The sequence below is a fragment of the Danio rerio genome, chromosome 14 (assembly GCF_052040795.2).
Source record: "Danio rerio strain M-AB ecotype USA chromosome 14, GRCz13ab, whole genome shotgun sequence".
NCBI lineage: Eukaryota > Metazoa > Chordata > Actinopteri > Cypriniformes > Danionidae > Danio > Danio rerio.
This window is the reverse complement of record NC_141034.1, coordinates 11,005,001-11,021,509: the sequence shown is the minus strand read 5'-3', so window position 1 is coordinate 11,021,509 and position 16,509 is coordinate 11,005,001. Positions and strand designations below refer to the sequence as shown.

At 35.8% G+C, this 16,509-nt stretch overlaps 1 protein-coding gene and 1 long non-coding RNA gene across 4 annotated transcripts in view; one reads left to right on the top strand and one right to left on the bottom strand.

The window, feature by feature from the left end:
- Positions 1–16,509, bottom strand: part of LOC147840770 (uncharacterized) — an 821,899-nt gene that overhangs the window by 27,054 nt on the left and 778,336 nt on the right. The window lies entirely within an intron of this gene.
- commd5 (COMM domain containing 5) overlaps positions 1–16,509 on the top strand; it is a 432,514-nt gene that overhangs the window by 2,745 nt on the left and 413,260 nt on the right. Inside the window, exon 1 of one of the 3 annotated variants that reach the window (XR_015506759.1) lies at positions 14,854–15,008. The exons of 1 other annotated variant lie outside the window; for it this stretch is intronic. Coding sequence is in view for 1 of the 2 variants with exons in the window: in NM_001003553.2 (NP_001003553.1) it covers positions 14,900–15,008 (109 nt within the window). In the remaining variant the exon portion in view is untranslated. 3 annotated transcript variants of the gene reach the window in all.

Here is a 16,509-nt window from a genome sequence, read left to right as displayed (position 1 = left end):
AGAAAATTGGTCACACACTTACCAAATACATAAAACAGGTAAAAACAATCTTAAAAGCTATCATACATATTAATGAAGTTGCACCTCATTCACAATAGAGTGCGCTGATTGGTACGAACAAAGGCCGTGTTTACACTAGTGCGTTTTAGTTTTAAAACGGCATTTTAGAATGAAAACGATCCGCGTCCACACTCACGTTTTACCCAGCGTTTCTGAACTGCTCTCCGTCCACACTAAAACGCTGAAAACGCACATCACGTGACCACACACACACTTTGGCAAGCGCTGCAGCCCATCTACCCAGATGAGAGCTCTGCTGGTCGGACTTCTTATCAAGCATCTCCCGCTGGATCTAATCTCACTATATTTATTAAACGTGATATTTCATTCATCTTGTTGTCTTTATCTAACGACATATTCCCTGACTTTGGTCATTGGAATCTATTACTTGTTCTCAGGTAACGTGTTTTGGCTGAGCGCAAAGATAAGTTATTGATTAATGTAACCACGTAGCCTGCATTCTGTATATTGACTGATCGCTTGCCTTTATTTCCTATAATGTATAAACTTATTGTATGTTATACTTTTATAATGGCCATTATCGTTTATTAAAACTGATATTCAGCAAAAGAGAGGGTATGTTTCGTATTTTCACTGAAATCGAAAGGAGGCAGTTGTTATCGGCTCCGTTTTGTTATAAATATCCACACAGTGAAGATGACGCTCATGCAGCACGACGCCTCAACATTTCTGCTGTCTGTTTAGTTGTTAATATTAAAATAAAAATAGGCAGTTCCTTATATCAAGTTTACATTTTATTGTTGAGAAAGTGAAACAACGTAGCCAGGGTGATGTGAATGAAGTTATAAAGTACACGGTTCCCTGTGAAGATTGACGCGTGTCCTCTGTATGTTTTCCATATCAAACTGAGAAGAAGAGTTGTAGCCTTGATCAAACTTGCGAAGGCTGAACTTACACGGAGAAGATTCAGGACTGAACTGTGTGTTAGGCTACTTAATATTGAGGAAAAGCCCCAATCAGAGAGGCGAATGTCTGCAGCCCCGCCTCCGTTTTCAGATGTCTCCGTCTTTCCCCATCCACACTGAGACGGAGCAGCAGCGTTTTAGAATGAAAACGGCCTCTCCAGCATTTTCGAAACGCTCCGTTTTCGGCGCTCGAGAACTCCGGCGTAGTGTGGACGGATGGCGTTACCGTAGCAAAACTTGTGCGTTTTCAAACTAAAACGCATTAGTGTAAACGGGGCCAAAGTCCTTCTCATGATCTAATGCTGAAAAATCAAAGATGTCACTTTGTACCTGCTGGTACAGACATATAGTCTCCACTCTGGAAATTACACAAAGATCTCATTGGCGTGACGCAGCTTCAGTATTTAACCAGAAGAACGAATTTGCTTGAAATAACGCAAAAACAACCAATTTTCACTTTTTTTGTGACATATTTGTACCCTAATAGTGTTTTTAGCATTTGGGACACATATATGACTGTCAACATCTAAAATGTGTTTTGGGGTTTCGTGACCCTTTAGTGGTGACTAACAAATAATTGCATGCATTGAGTACACATTTCGTGTCTGTGTGGCTTGTGGGTTTTTACAGAAAGTCTTATCCTGGGCTCATATTTATGAAGCTTCTGAGAATTATTCATAAAAACAGTCCTAAGCATTTACATAACTGTGAAAAAAAATATTGGCTCTTATGTATTATGCATCACAATCATAAGTGAAATATAAACTAAATCTTAAATGTCAGTTTTAGAGGTAATTCAAGAGAGGTAAATGCACAACAAATGGGATTTTGGATGACAGCATTAGCATAGACCAATCACTGATTACATTTCTTACTTTAAGAATATTTTCAGAATAACATTTGACATCGGAAAGGAAAAATTACCACATTTTCCACCATGTTTTATAGTTGTGCAGTTCACTACTCAACAGCGCCAACACAAAGACTTTGAGAAGCTTGATAAATATGGGTCCAGTGCCTGCAAGAAGCTGGAATACAAAAGTACAACCTTGTGCCTGTTGCTTGTTGCTTTAGTGCAGTAAAAAGGCACTAAAGAGAAAGTAATGAGGCCGAATGGAGGAGGCTCATTCTTTATCCTCATGCTGCCGGTCTGTTTAACTGTTTTCTTGCTAGTGAAGCGTTCAGTTTTTTCTACTTACAAAGTCCACCATGTAAATAGCAAATGCACCATGGCGCAACGCAACGCAACTGACTCTTAAAGAGAATGTGAGATGGGACTCTCATTGGTTTATTGCACGTTAAGCTCAAAACACAACCATAACATATTAAAAGAATAAGCACTACCCTGTTAGACCATGCGCTGAGGCGCATACTGTATTTTTCCATCCTTAAATTAGCAAAAGTGGATTCAGAGACACCCTTAATGCTTTTGCACCATACGCTTTAGACTTTGTGCCTAGACCGTTAAAATAGAGCTCTTAATGTAAACATATTTTGTCCTTTTTTTTTTTTTGCAAAAAATATTAAACTGCATTTTCATTTTAAATTTCAGTTCCATCAAATGTTTCAAAAGCAATCCAACAATGCTACATGTTAACATTTTCAAAAATGTTTGAATATATTTTATTATTATTATCATTGGCAATATGCATTAAATTTCTAAAAACATCAAAGTGCATACACTGAATACTCTAATGTGAAAGTGAAAAATAAGGTATGGCTGTTAGCAGTGAGACATATTACAGTGTAATTTCATCCCCACAGGAACTCTTGCCATTTAAACCTTATTTATCTTTAAACTGAAATACTCAGACATTTCAAACTCAATGATGTGTTATTGCTCTAAATAACCTGTAGATTGATCATTAGTGTGACACATGAAAAAAGAAACTTGTAACAAGGAAAGAAAACCTGCTACAATTATTTACTTTTTGCACCTAAAAATTTTTTATTGAAAGCTAACTGTGGGACACGGTTACAAACTTGCATAATATTTGGCAGCTCCATCAAGGGTTGCATGCAGAATGTACTGTTAAAGTCTGAAAAGCAAATGTCAGGGTTTCGAGAAAATGTATTTGATACTTTCATCCCATGTTACTTTCCTCTCTGCTCTCCCCTACTTTTTTTAACAATTCAAAACTAACAAGCATGTATTTTTGCTTTTTTGTGATTCAAACATTTGCCTGTGCTGTCTTATTCTCTAATAAACATTTGCGTTCTTTCTTTCTTACTTTTTCTCTAATCAGACTTTTAAGTCGTTCTCAATTGTGCCTTAAGTGCATTTTCTGGGGCCATGTGATAATTTAGAAAAACAAATCAATACAGTAAGATGTAGGCCAAGATAAACGCTGTGTTATCTCATTATCTAGCACAGAAGGAAGTGCTTCAACTGAACATCAGTGCTGTAACCTTTTATTTCAATCAAAACGTTTTTGTGGCCTGAGTGCTTGTGCATGGTTGCTACATGTGTCTGAAAAAAAGACATGCTTCAGGAAACAATGTTTATGAAACAGATCATTTTTGCTGATAACATAGATAATATAATTTGCAACTCAGCACTTTAAATTTAAGGAAAGTGAAACTAGAATGAGGGTTAAAAAAGATTTACATCAAATGGCATTTAACTCTTCAGAAAAAAACATGTACTAGATTTTGAGCTACTGTAGCAACTGCAGCATAAATAAGTGCACTCTGTGTGATATTTGACAAACCCACCAAGTTCCGTTTGCTTACATTAACTTACAGTAATGTTATAATCAGTGGGGTAAAGTAACAAATTAAAAATACTCAAATTACTGTAATTGAGTAGTTTTTTTTTCTCAGGAATTGTAAATTGCTAAGTAGTTTGAATAAAAAAATGTGTACTTTACCCTTGATCACATTTTTAATGCAATATTGATACTTTTACTCCGCTCCTTTCCTTCAACCTGCAGTCACTACTTAATTTTTGCCTGTTTTGGGTATAAGAATCAGTCCTTTGATTTTCTGTCCAATCAAATCACACATAGAAGGTAAATCGCATCATAATGAACTACCTCAAGACATGTGTGCTTTATAATTTCAGCAAACTGTTTGGAAGCAGCAGCGAGGCAGTGGCACAGTAGGTAGTGCTGTTGCCTCACAGCAAGAAGGTCGCTGGTTCGAACCTTGGCTCAGTTGGCATTTCTGTGTGGAGTTTGCATGTTCTCCCTGCCTTCGCGTGGGTTTCATTCCGGGTGCTCCGGTTAATTGTCCTTAGTGTATAAATGTGTGTGTGTGATGTTTCCCAGAGATGGGTTGTGGCTGGAAGGGCATCCGCTGCGTAAAAACTTGCTGGAAAAGTTGGCGGTTCATTCCGCTGTGGTGATCCCGGATTAAAAAAGGGACTAAGCCGACAAGAAAATGAATGTATGGAAGCATTAAAAGTGTCCAAGATGTTAAAAATCTTCACATGCCTTGACCCAGAGACTGTTTAGATGCATGTCACGGATGAGAAGATGACGGATGTTTACTTTATGATATACCAAAACTCAGACAAGACGTCAACATGACTTAAGATTGATGTTGTACCCCAACGTTGTGGGGTACTGAGTTTAGCTCTAACTTGCTTCAACACACCTGGCAGGAAATTTCCAGTATATCTAGTAAGAGCCTGATTAGCTTGTTCAGGTCTGTTTGATTAGGGTTGGAGCTAAACTCTCCAGGACACTGGCCCTCCAGGACCGAGTTTGGACACCCCTGCCCTAACAAGTTGAGGTGCCGGAGCATCCTATCCCTGTGCATAATCAATTGATCCCGCGAGTAAGCTAAAAAAGCCAGTCATTGAGATAATTGAGTATGCAGATGCCCGCGAGCTGAAGGGGCGTTAGGGCATCCTGCGCAAGTTTAAGAAAGTGAATGCCCGGAAGGGAAGACTACCATGCTCGATCTTCACACGCAACGGCAAAAACTGCAGATGGTGTGGTAAAAGGGAGACATGATCATAAGTGTCCTTCAGGTATCTCGCTGCAGACCAATCCTGAGAAGGAACGCACTGGGGGATGTGCATAAGCATTCTGAGGGGCTGCTTGTAAGGCAGCGGGTCAAAACGTATAGAATTACGATTGGTCATAACCCACCGCTCCTTTAGGGTGCGATGAAGTACAGACTAACAAGCCCATACCTCATTTCGGCTGTGGGACCAGCTCGATTGCGTCCTTCGTCAGGAGGACAGCAATGTCCACGCATAATACAGGAGCGGATACAGGGCTGACTCTGGTTTAATACCTGTGAACTTGGGGGACCGTTAGGCGAACTGAATCGCAAAGCCAAGTCTGCCAATTTATAAGGATTAGTCTCTAAATCAATAAATTATGAATTGCTATGAGATAGTGTTAGATCCTCCAACGTGAATCAACTTCCTGATAAAAAAATTATGTAAACTCATCTATGTGTGTTTGTTTGTTTCTTTCTTTCTTTCTTTGTTCAGCCTACCTCTGGGTCTAGCAGGAGCACTTTTATCTTAGCTTAGCATTAATTATTTTATTGGATTAGGAATTAGTATCTTGCTCAAAAATACCCAAAGTATAACTAGTGCTAGTTCTGTGTCCATACTCACCGTCTATACCCTCAGTCACTATTCCCTACATTAGTACATCAATATAGACCAATTGAAGGACTGAACGAAAATTTGAGCGCTCACTAAACAGGAAAGTAAACTTTTTTGTTTTTGCTTTGCTGGTTGATAAATCATTCAGATAAATTAAAATGTAAATTTCTTTGGTCAAACCCTGTTATAGTTTTTTTAACGAGCTGTCTATTAGTAATGAAACAGTATTTTGATTTCTGTCATCTATTGGTCGTTTTGTAATAATTCTGTAAAGTCATGTTAAGCACTACTTTGAGACATTGTTCACAGCTAAAGAATGTTGAAGGAAAATTTGGTGTTGAAAAATTGTTTTTTTTGCTAATATTAGATCAGTTTTTCCCAGAGATGGGTTGTGGCTGGAAGGGCATCCGCTGCGTAAAAACTTGCTGGATGAGTTGGCGGTTCATTCCGCTGTGGCGACCCCGGATTAATAAAGGGACTAAGCCGACAAGACATGAATGACATGAATGACATGAATGAATGAATATTAGATCAGTTAAAACAGACCGGTCAGTTTTGACCAGCAACACTAAAGTAAGGATCAGGATGTGAACTTTTTAAGGGTTAAAAAGTCTTACTAAATTCCAAGATTTATTTTTATTTTTAGTTGTTACTTGGTCCATTTTTGTCACTTAAGTCCATGTAGTTCAGGAAAAGTCTGTAAGAAATCATGAAAGCTAATTGTACTTCATGAGCAGTAACTTATTATATTTTATGTTTAATGCATTTATAATCAGTGTTGGGCTTAAAATATAGTAATAGTTGCTACAGATAACATTATCAGGTGCAGGTTATTCTAGCTAGGAAACAACAGTTTTGGAATGTAAAACAACAGGGAGTCAACCTCAAAGTGACCAATAAATAAATGAAAGAAATCATATCTGTGTTTCTTTTACCCATTGTGTTTTGCTTTTATAAATATTAATCTTATCTCAATTCAAGTGTTCAAAATACAGTACATGTGTACTTAAATAAACGGAAATATACATGGATACAAATACTGTACTTGGTTGGCAATTTAATCAAGACAGATGGGCTTTATAAATTCACACTTCCCTTTGGCACGATACTATACCATTAGTAAGGCTTTTGAATAATTTATTTGAGCAGACAAGAGTCACTGATGTTGCTAATAGCAAATGCACAACAAAGACAATAAAAAAAAGAACTAGAGAAAAAAAGTGGAGTGAAAACAACTGTACTATGGAATATTGAACTGAATGCGGTGCACCAGAAGTGCAACCACTATAAACAAATCATCTGCTATAGACAATACCCTGTCTAAGCCTTTCTTCTTTGAGATTTATGGAAGGACTATGTATTTTTTTTTTTTACGTCATTATGGAAGGATGCACTTTTCGGAGCTTCAGAAATTGAGCATTCCCTATCATTATAAAGCTAGAAAGAGCAAGGAAATTATTCAATTCAATTTACACTGATTGGGTTTGTCTGAAGGAGGAAAGGCATTTACAAATTGGATGTCATTGTCTCATTAGCTCCTTTATTTCATCTCCATAGTTCAGTCTATTGCTGTTTTGTACATTTCTCTGCTCATATCTTCTTATATGCAATATGAGGCATCTTATATAACATCTTAAAGAGATAGTTTACCCAAAAAAGACAATTTACTCTCTACTTATTCACCCTCAAGCGGTTCCAAACCTTTGTGAGTTCCTTTCTTCTGAAGAAAGCTGCAAACCTGTACCCTGGACTTGATCGTAGGAAAAACAAAAACTATGGAAGTCAATGTTTCCAGCTTTTTTTTACATTTCCGCCACATGTAACTACATATTAGCAGATAATTGCACCAATGTTTTGATACAGCGTGACTATCTAGGGTAGCGTTACGTTGCTGCTGTGTTCATACTACATGATGGATCTGTGACAGGAGGATACACACTGCATGACTACAAAACAGTAGCCAACAACAATAGCTCACAAACACACACAAAACGTGATATGCTCACACAAGATCATATGCGAGACTGGAAATGGTACCCTGCAATAGATGTTTTGCTAACACTTGACAATAACAGTACATGAAAAATGATATGTAAATGAATCATTACTTTATTATGAATTATTGATGAGTTAAGGCGCGCACCAATCATGAACTCACTTTAACTACAACATAAGTTCATGTGTGAATAATGGCTACCTTAATTACTTGTTAGAACATGTTAATACATGAATGTAATGATTAGCATTTAAGTTTAAGCTAAATGTAACCCAAATGAACTCATGAGCTGTTATTAGTGATGTGCAATACCACTGGTTTCCCATCCGATCCGATTCTAAGTAAAATAAGTGAGTATTGGCGATACGATCTGATACCGATACTTTGCCTAAAAATGACTGTTTGGGAAATTAAAGTAACAAGTAGTGTACTAAAAAGTCACTTCCTACCGAACAAGAGACATTGCGGGTTATTGTTGTTTATTGATGAAGAACTATAATACCAAAAAAGAGCCAACTTACATATTTATTGACAGCATCTGAGCATGTATATCTTAAAAGCCTGCCTGAACATCTTAACATAAAACAATAAACATTCACACCTTTTAGTTTAGTGAGATGTTAATCCGGTCCCCTTGAATATTTTTTACCTTTTTCTTTTGTTTTATTATTGTCACAAAAACCCAAGACCCCAAAATACAGCCACATTGCCACATTTTGTCCCTCTGTACCTGGATAGTGCCTGCCTGCTGTATCTAAGGACTCTGAAAGTGTTGTCTGTCTCACCCTAGCAGCACCTGTGCCTCTCCTTTCCTCCGCTTCTGATCGCCTAGTCTTGACGTAGTCATATTCTGTCTTGTGATTTATATGTAGATGTTTGATTCGGTTTGTGGTATTACCACAGTACCTCACTGTTTTGTTACACGTGTCACAAAATGCATCGTTTGCATGTCTGAACAACATGTGCCAGGCCAGCGGACTGAGTGAGTAGCTAGCATGCTTTGCAGTTCTACAGTGCCGTATTACACACATGACTTGGCAGGCAGAAGAACAAGTAGTTCTGAGAACAAGTAGTACAGGAATGCCAACTGACCCAGCCGAGGCTTGAACCAGCGACCTTCTTGCTGTGAGGTGACACCGCTACCCACTGCGCAGCCCGCTTTCTGTATAAGGCAGCGCAGTAGGTAGTGCTGTCACCTCACAGCAAAAAGGTCACTGGTTCAAGCCTCCTCGGCTGGGTCAGTTGACACTTCTGTGTGGAGTTTGCATGTTCTCTCTGTGTTCGCGTGGGTTTCCTCCTGGTGCTCCGGTTCCCCCCACAGTCCAAAGACATGCGGTACAGGTGAATTGGGTAGGCTAAATTGTCCGTAGTGTATGAGTGTGTATGGATGTTTCCTAAGGATGGGTTGCGGCTGGAGGGGCATTCGCTACGTAAAACATATGCTGGAAAAAGCTGGCAGTTAATTCCGCTTTGGCAACCCCTAATTAACAAAAGGGACTCCACTGCTAAAAGTGTGATAGTGCATTTATACAACAGTTCGACGACATAATCATGTATTTAAAAAAAGAAAATCAAACATGGACAATCTCAAAAATGCTTTTGTACGAGGAACTACATTCTTCTCCCATTCATTCACATCTGTAGCTGACGTCAGAACAGCAGAAACTTTAGCTAATTTACAAACGTCACTTTAGAGCTAGTGTTTGAATGATTCTCTAGCGTAATATCTAAAGTGATGATTAAACACTTGAATTTTGCTCACATGATTGTATGTATAATGCCGGCGACACAATGGCTCAGTGGTTAGCAGTGGCTCAATGGCTCAGTGGTAGCGCTGCTTGCATCTTCTCCCCGTGTTTCTGTGGGTCTTCTCTGGGTGCTCCAGTTTCCCCCATAATCCAAAGACATAAGTGAAATAAACTAAATTGGCTGTAGTGTATGTGTGTGAATGAGTGTGTATGGATGTTTCCCAATACTTAATTGCAGCTGGAAGGGCATCCGCTGTGTAAAACATATGCTGGATAAGTTGGCGGTTCATTCTGCTGTGACGACTCTTGAATAAAGGGACTAATAGAAAGGAAAATGAATGACTGAATGTATAATTCCAGTGTAATGTCAACTTACATTGCTATCTCCTCTCTTTAAAAAATGGCATTTAGAAGGCCAACTAATAATAATCATATAAACAATATACAATGTTGAGTTTCTCATAAGATGGCTTTTTCAAGATTTAAAGTGGTTTGTTTGATTACAACATTATTGTACTAAAGCAGTTTAAAAAAATCTTAATTGCAAACATCTCTGACATTTACTAAGTGATGACTGATCTGTCAGAGTTCTTATAATGTGCAGAAAGTGCACATTATTGGAAAAATACATAACATTAAGACTGGGTTTTGTAAATGCAATGTTAAGGATGCTGGTGATGGGAAGAACTATTAGCTGTCATTAACTGAACCCACCCAGAATTATTAATCAGAGTAAATGAAACCAGAGGAAATGAGTAAAACAGATGTGGTCATGTCCTTCTTCAAGCACTTTTAATGGCCATTAGGAGAAATTATGGCCTTTAAGATGTAATGTACAGTATTACGTCATCTTGTTCAGTTTTCTTTAACAGCAGCGTTTTAGGGTGGAGGAATACAAAATGAATGACAAATACAGTATAAAAATCTCAACAACAAAGCCAAAAATGTTTGCTATACGTGTCTATTTTTTTAATTTGTTTTTTTTTATGTTTTCAAGAATATTATTCTTTTTGTTGCTGTTGTTCTTGTCCAACAGAAAATTAACAACAACAAAAATGACAGTCCTTCCAGTCTGATGTAACATGTCTAAACATGGCAAGATTCATGCTAAAGATAATAATGTTACTGATTATTAGAAAGGTATATGGACTAAAGTTAAATCAGATATGTGGCCACATTTTCAGCTTTGAGTGGGTAGTGTTCATTTTCCTTAAGTCATGCTAAGTTAAATGTATGTATTTCAGAAAATGTTGTTTTTAAAGTACCACTTTGTTTATTTGTTCATCAGTACACATGTGTCAATTCATCCTTAAAGTATACAAGATTGAGCATAGATAAAGATGCCGAATAGCAGTTTCCAATCAAATCTTTATTATCTTATTAACAGGTTTTTATTGGTGTATTTTAAATACTAAAAAAATACTTTGTACTTTTTAAAAAGACACCTGAGAAGTTGGAGGAAAGTGGAATCTGTTATTAATATATAAAGTTTGACAACAGTGACACCTGTTGGTATATATATATATATACATATCTCTCGAGAGACATTTGAGATGCAAAAAAGCGGACACAGCGGCCTCTCGCGGAATAGCGAAAACAAAAACTGCAAAAATTGGTACCTCCCGGGACGTATTTTGCGGTCTGCAGAAATGTCCACGGGACTACGTTTTTAGAAGGAGCCTGGGTTACAACAAATGGCATTCTACTGAATGAATAGACTACTAAAGATCCCTTAAAGAAAATTACTTCAGTTTTTTTTTTAAACAAAACTGCAGTTTTTTTTTAAAGAATACTGCAGTTTTTAAAGGAATACTGCAGCTTTAGTTAACTTTTGGACATGAAAAAACTGCATTAAGTATATTGCAGTATTACTATTAATACTACTATCAATTGAATTACTATTACAATACACCTAATGCAATACAACTGAAGTACTACTAAAGTACAACTACTGCAATTCAATTAAATTATTATTACAATACATCTACTGCAATACAACTGAAGTACTACTATAGTACAACTGCAGTAACTATTGCAATAGTATGGAATTGATAATACTACTATAATGCAGTACAATTACTGCAATTGTATTGATGCACTACAACTACTATATTGCAGTACATTTAATGCAATGGTACTAAAGTACTACAACTACTACAATGCAGTACTGCTACTGCAATACAACTGAAGTACTACTGCAGTACAACTGCCATACCGCTATTGCAATACAACTGAAGTACTTCTACAACACAGCTGCCGAACAACTTTTCCTGGTCGGTGGAAAAAGTTTCCAAATGAGGCTTTAGTACTTCAGTTTTATTGCTGAAGTGCTACCATAATATATTGTATGGCGCTTTTCAGATGTAGAACTAACTTTAGAAATACATCTCCAATTATCTACATCTGCAATAGGCTACATAACAAAACTAAAGTGCACTTTTACTACGTATAAGTGCAACAAATTGTAACACATATCACTATATTGCCCCTCTCAGTCAGAGAATTCAATGTTACTTCAGTTTTACTGCAAGTTTTACCGCTGTTGAACTTTATTGCATTAGTTGATCTGTGTTTATACCTCATTATACTGCAATTTTGCAGTTGTATTGAATTTTGACACAGTTGTATAATATAGGCTACTGTTGTACTGTTCAGTTCACTACAGTTATTTTTTATTATTTATTTGCAAATAAACTCTTTAAATTCGAACTAGAAAATTACTTGGATCCAAAAAACATCCCTGAAAAAAAAAAAAAAAAATATTCTTGGAATAAAAAATGTTAAAGAACAAACCCCTTGGGACACAAGTGCAGTACAGTTCTTACCACACCATTGACAAATTAGACAACAGCAGTAAAGAAAGAGTTTACTCATTTTTACTTCAGTTTACTGCAACATGCTGTTGAACTTTATTGTGCTGTATTTGAACTGTGTTTATACTTCATTGTATTGCAATTTTGCAACTGTACTTAATTTAACTGTAGTTAACATTGTTGTACTGCAGTTTTACTTCAGTTAACTGCAGTTATTTTTTTTTTCAAGCTAAAGGTAACAATACACAAACTAGTACGGAATACAAATTCAAAATCCTAAAATTGATAATATAGCAATCTTCAATTCCAACCAACTTTCAGCAACATTATAAGCTACCGTCTAACCAGCCTGATCTCACGAGGAAACGTATTTTACGTTTTTACATTTTGTCAGTTTAGTGGCTAGTTCATACAAATTTGTACGAGTTCAGTCGTACGAAAATGTTCGATTTTAAAAAGGAGGCGAGGCACCCAACCCCACCCCTAACCCCAACCGTCGTTGGGTGATGAGCAAATCATACTAAATTGTACGAATTAGCTTGTAAGAATTCATACAAATTAGCCACTAAAACAAAAAGATACGAATTGCCATTCGATTGCGTTGGTCTTACCGAAAAATTATGTGGAAAAACTTTTAAAATAGGGCAAGGCAGTGGCGAAGTAGGTAGTGCTGTCGCCTCACAGCAATAAAGATTGCTGGGTCGCTGGTTCGAACCTCGGCTCAGTTGGCATTTCTGTGTGGAGTTTGCATGTTCTCCCTGCCTTTGCGTTGGTTTCCTCCGGGTGCTCCGGTTTCCCCCACAGTCCAAAGACATGCAGTACAGGTGAATTGGGTAGGCTAAATTGTCCGTAGTGTATGAGTGTGTGTGAATGTGTGTGTGTGGATGATTCCCAGACATGGGTTGCGACTGGAAGGGCATCCGCTGCGTAAAAACATGCTGGATAAGTTGGCGGTTCATTCCGCTGTGGCGACCCCGGATTAATAAAGGGACTAAGCTGACAAGAAAATGAATGAATGAATATTAGATCAGTTAAAACAGACCGGTCAGTTTTGACCAGCAACACTAAAATAATGATAATCTAAAACAATATGACCAATAAAAATACTAAAATTTTTGACCTCCTTCCGCAAAAGCATGCTAAAACATCCATATATAATAACCTAAAATTATACTTTTAGAAAAATTTTTTACATACCGCCAATGTCCAGCGATGGTCAGACACTTAATGAAGTTTCTCTTCGTCATCGGACACACATATGTTTTTAGAATGCCACGGATTATGGTAACCACAGCAACGTCACCGCGCATATTAAATTATTGTAAAGGTCAAGTGTGCGATTTTCATGAAGCACGTAGATTATAACAGTAATAATATATATTAAAAGGATTTAGGTACCTGTAATGGTATCTTTCAAATATATAGATAATAGCCACTTTGACTCTCAATTTGACTAACTTTTGTATGTTTATATTCCATTTTGCATACATTTACGTCTTATTTTTCAAGCATATATTAAATTAGTCTGTGTAATCTCTAAAAAGTTCTGTTTCAACATCGCTGAATACCACTGAAATGTTGAAATGTGCCTAATAATTGTTCTTTCATTGTTACTGATTAATGTTTTACAGATCATTTGTATTTAAGAGTGTGTGCATTTTTTTAAGATAATGAGTTGGTAAATAATTAATAAACTATTAAAATCAACATTTATATATCCTATTGATTAGGCATATTAACAGTTACTTTGTATGTTAAAAAATACTTTATTAACTCAACTTCATCCACTTTTGTGACCTAATCTAAAGAACTAATTATGCTTTATAAATCCAATATCAAATAAACAAGTCTTTGCAATCTAAAAAGTAAAATTACTGTAAATTTTAAACATTGTAAAAACAGGAGTGTCAAAATATAACATAGAATTAAAAAAACAGCAATATAATAATTGAACAAAATATTAAGATACAACATTTTAAAGTAATTTAGTGATGTTTAAACGGTACAATAATTTTAGTTTAGTTAAGATTGCAAAGATTTATTTTTAATTTGATACAGTTTGATTTGTGTATCTTCAAATAAATATAATTAATAAAGTCATTTTTTCCTGTTTAGAATATTATTGAGCCTTTAATTGCCACTTAAGGATTTATAATGCATAAATAGTCCTCACTTTAGATTAGGTCACAAAACTGGATGAAGTTGACTTAATAAAGCATTTATTAACATACAAATTAACTATTCATATATGCCTGAATAATAAGATTTAAAAATGGTAATTTAATTAGTTTATTAATCATTTACTTAAACATTCTGAAAAATCTTTAAAAACTTCTCTAACATAACTGTTTTGTAAATGATGCAATCCTTAATTTAGTAATGAAAAAAATAATTATTAACAAAGTATGAAAATACAATCATTAAGTGTATTATATATGTGCTAACAAGTGAAGAATAGAGCATTTGTATCTGCAGTTAAAACTGTGTCTGACCCAATGTTGCTATAGCCAAAATAGGCTAAATTGTGCTGGTCAAAATTATCTTTCAAGTAATTATGAAACTTTGTCAAACTTTTTTAAAGCTCTGTTCTTATTACATTTAAAGGTGATTTTTTTTTAATTGATAGATTATTCTAATAGTAATCTCAGCTATCTGGAAAGGAAGAAGCGGTGCTAATAGGACAGCAGATGGCGGTAACGAACCATTTTGGATGACAACTGCGGTTATACACCACAGAAGAAGCAGAAGCAGGAAGACAGTAAATAAAGATGTCTGGTGCTAGTGTAAAGATGAGTGATACTGTCAGTTTATTTGGAGGCAGAGTGCCTGCTGAGGTGGACATGCTATATAAACATTTGAAAAATGTGAACAGAGAGACTTTCACGCAGATACTCAGAGGTGAGTTTCATTTCTTAACGTTAGTAGTGATTTGAAAGACATGACAGACTGATCTGTAATCTTAAACCCACCACATAGAAACCCCTAAAGTCGTGTAGTGAAAAAGCTGTGCTTCGTTTGTAACGAATTACAAGACATGAAGAATGTATTTATTCTGGCTAAAAGATCAGATTGGAAACAGAAGCATCTGTATTCACGAATAAATGCATGTGTCAAGGTTTCCCAAATCGATTGACTCTAAATTTTATTTACGTTACAATAGGTCTATGAAATATTAGGGAATTAGCTTACTTTTATAAAGCTAGTATTTGTATTTTACGTTTGTTTATGATTGTAATTATAAATTAATTATTGATGCTGTTGTTTTTAGAAGTAAATAAGTCATAGACTCTAAAAGTCAGTTTTCAGAATTTCATATTTTTTGGAATACTGTTCCTTTTAGCATCACTAACAATTTATTGCACAGTCTATTGTGCAGTTCTTAAAATAAAGTCATAAAAACAATATTGCATTTTTATTTGATGAGTTTAACTGCATAGCCAGTGTATTCCGCAATATATTGTTTGTCTCTGCTCTTTCTACATTTACTTGGGCTGCACAATTTATAATTCAAGCATTGATAATCCACTGTGTGCATCTGCAGTAGTCACGTCACATGATGTTCAATGTTGAGTCGGTATTATGGTTAACCAGGAACCACAGTTCAGAACATGTGATTTGAGGAGTCATAATACATTTTTAATGGTCTGGTCTGGAATGGTCTGCCTTTACAGATCCGGTCATGTTCTTCACTTGGTGCTTTTAAGTCTCATCTAAAAAATCACCTTCTGTCTCTTGCCTTTGATTGTAATTAATTTTAATCTGTTTTATATATTTTGCAAATTTTTTATATATAGGTATAGATTTTGTATGCTGGTCGTTTTGTAAAGCACTTTGGTCAACATCTGTTGTTTTTAAATGTGCTCTATAAATAAAGCAAACAAACAAACAAACAAACCATATCCCCCTTGAGACCCAAATAATTTTTTTAAATCTTTTTTTTTCTTTTTTTCTGTGAATTCCTAGATCCTTTGGGTTAAACAAAAATTCTACAATTTAGAGTTTTTACATTTACTTTTTGTTTTTATTTTTTATTTTACAGCATGTCCACTGTAGTGGACCGCAGGACCATTTTAGTTCGAAATGACTCAGACAACAAAACTGTACAGGATATGGCTGTAAAGGGATATTAATCCAATATTAATGTAACAAAAGCTAAACAAAAGCCTTTTTTTTCCTTTTGTGAAGAAATTCCTGAAACAGTTAAGTCTGAAAGAGAGCCGAACTCAAAAAAAGAATTGATGCTAATATAAAACAAAACAAGCGATTAAAAACTGATTGTCATTGTCTAACTGTCTCTAATTCTCTTATTGTCAGAGACTCTAAGTCAGAGTCTCCCTCAACTATCTTATAAACAATCCTCTCTGCTTCAGTTCTGCCTTCTACAACATGCAGTCATTAA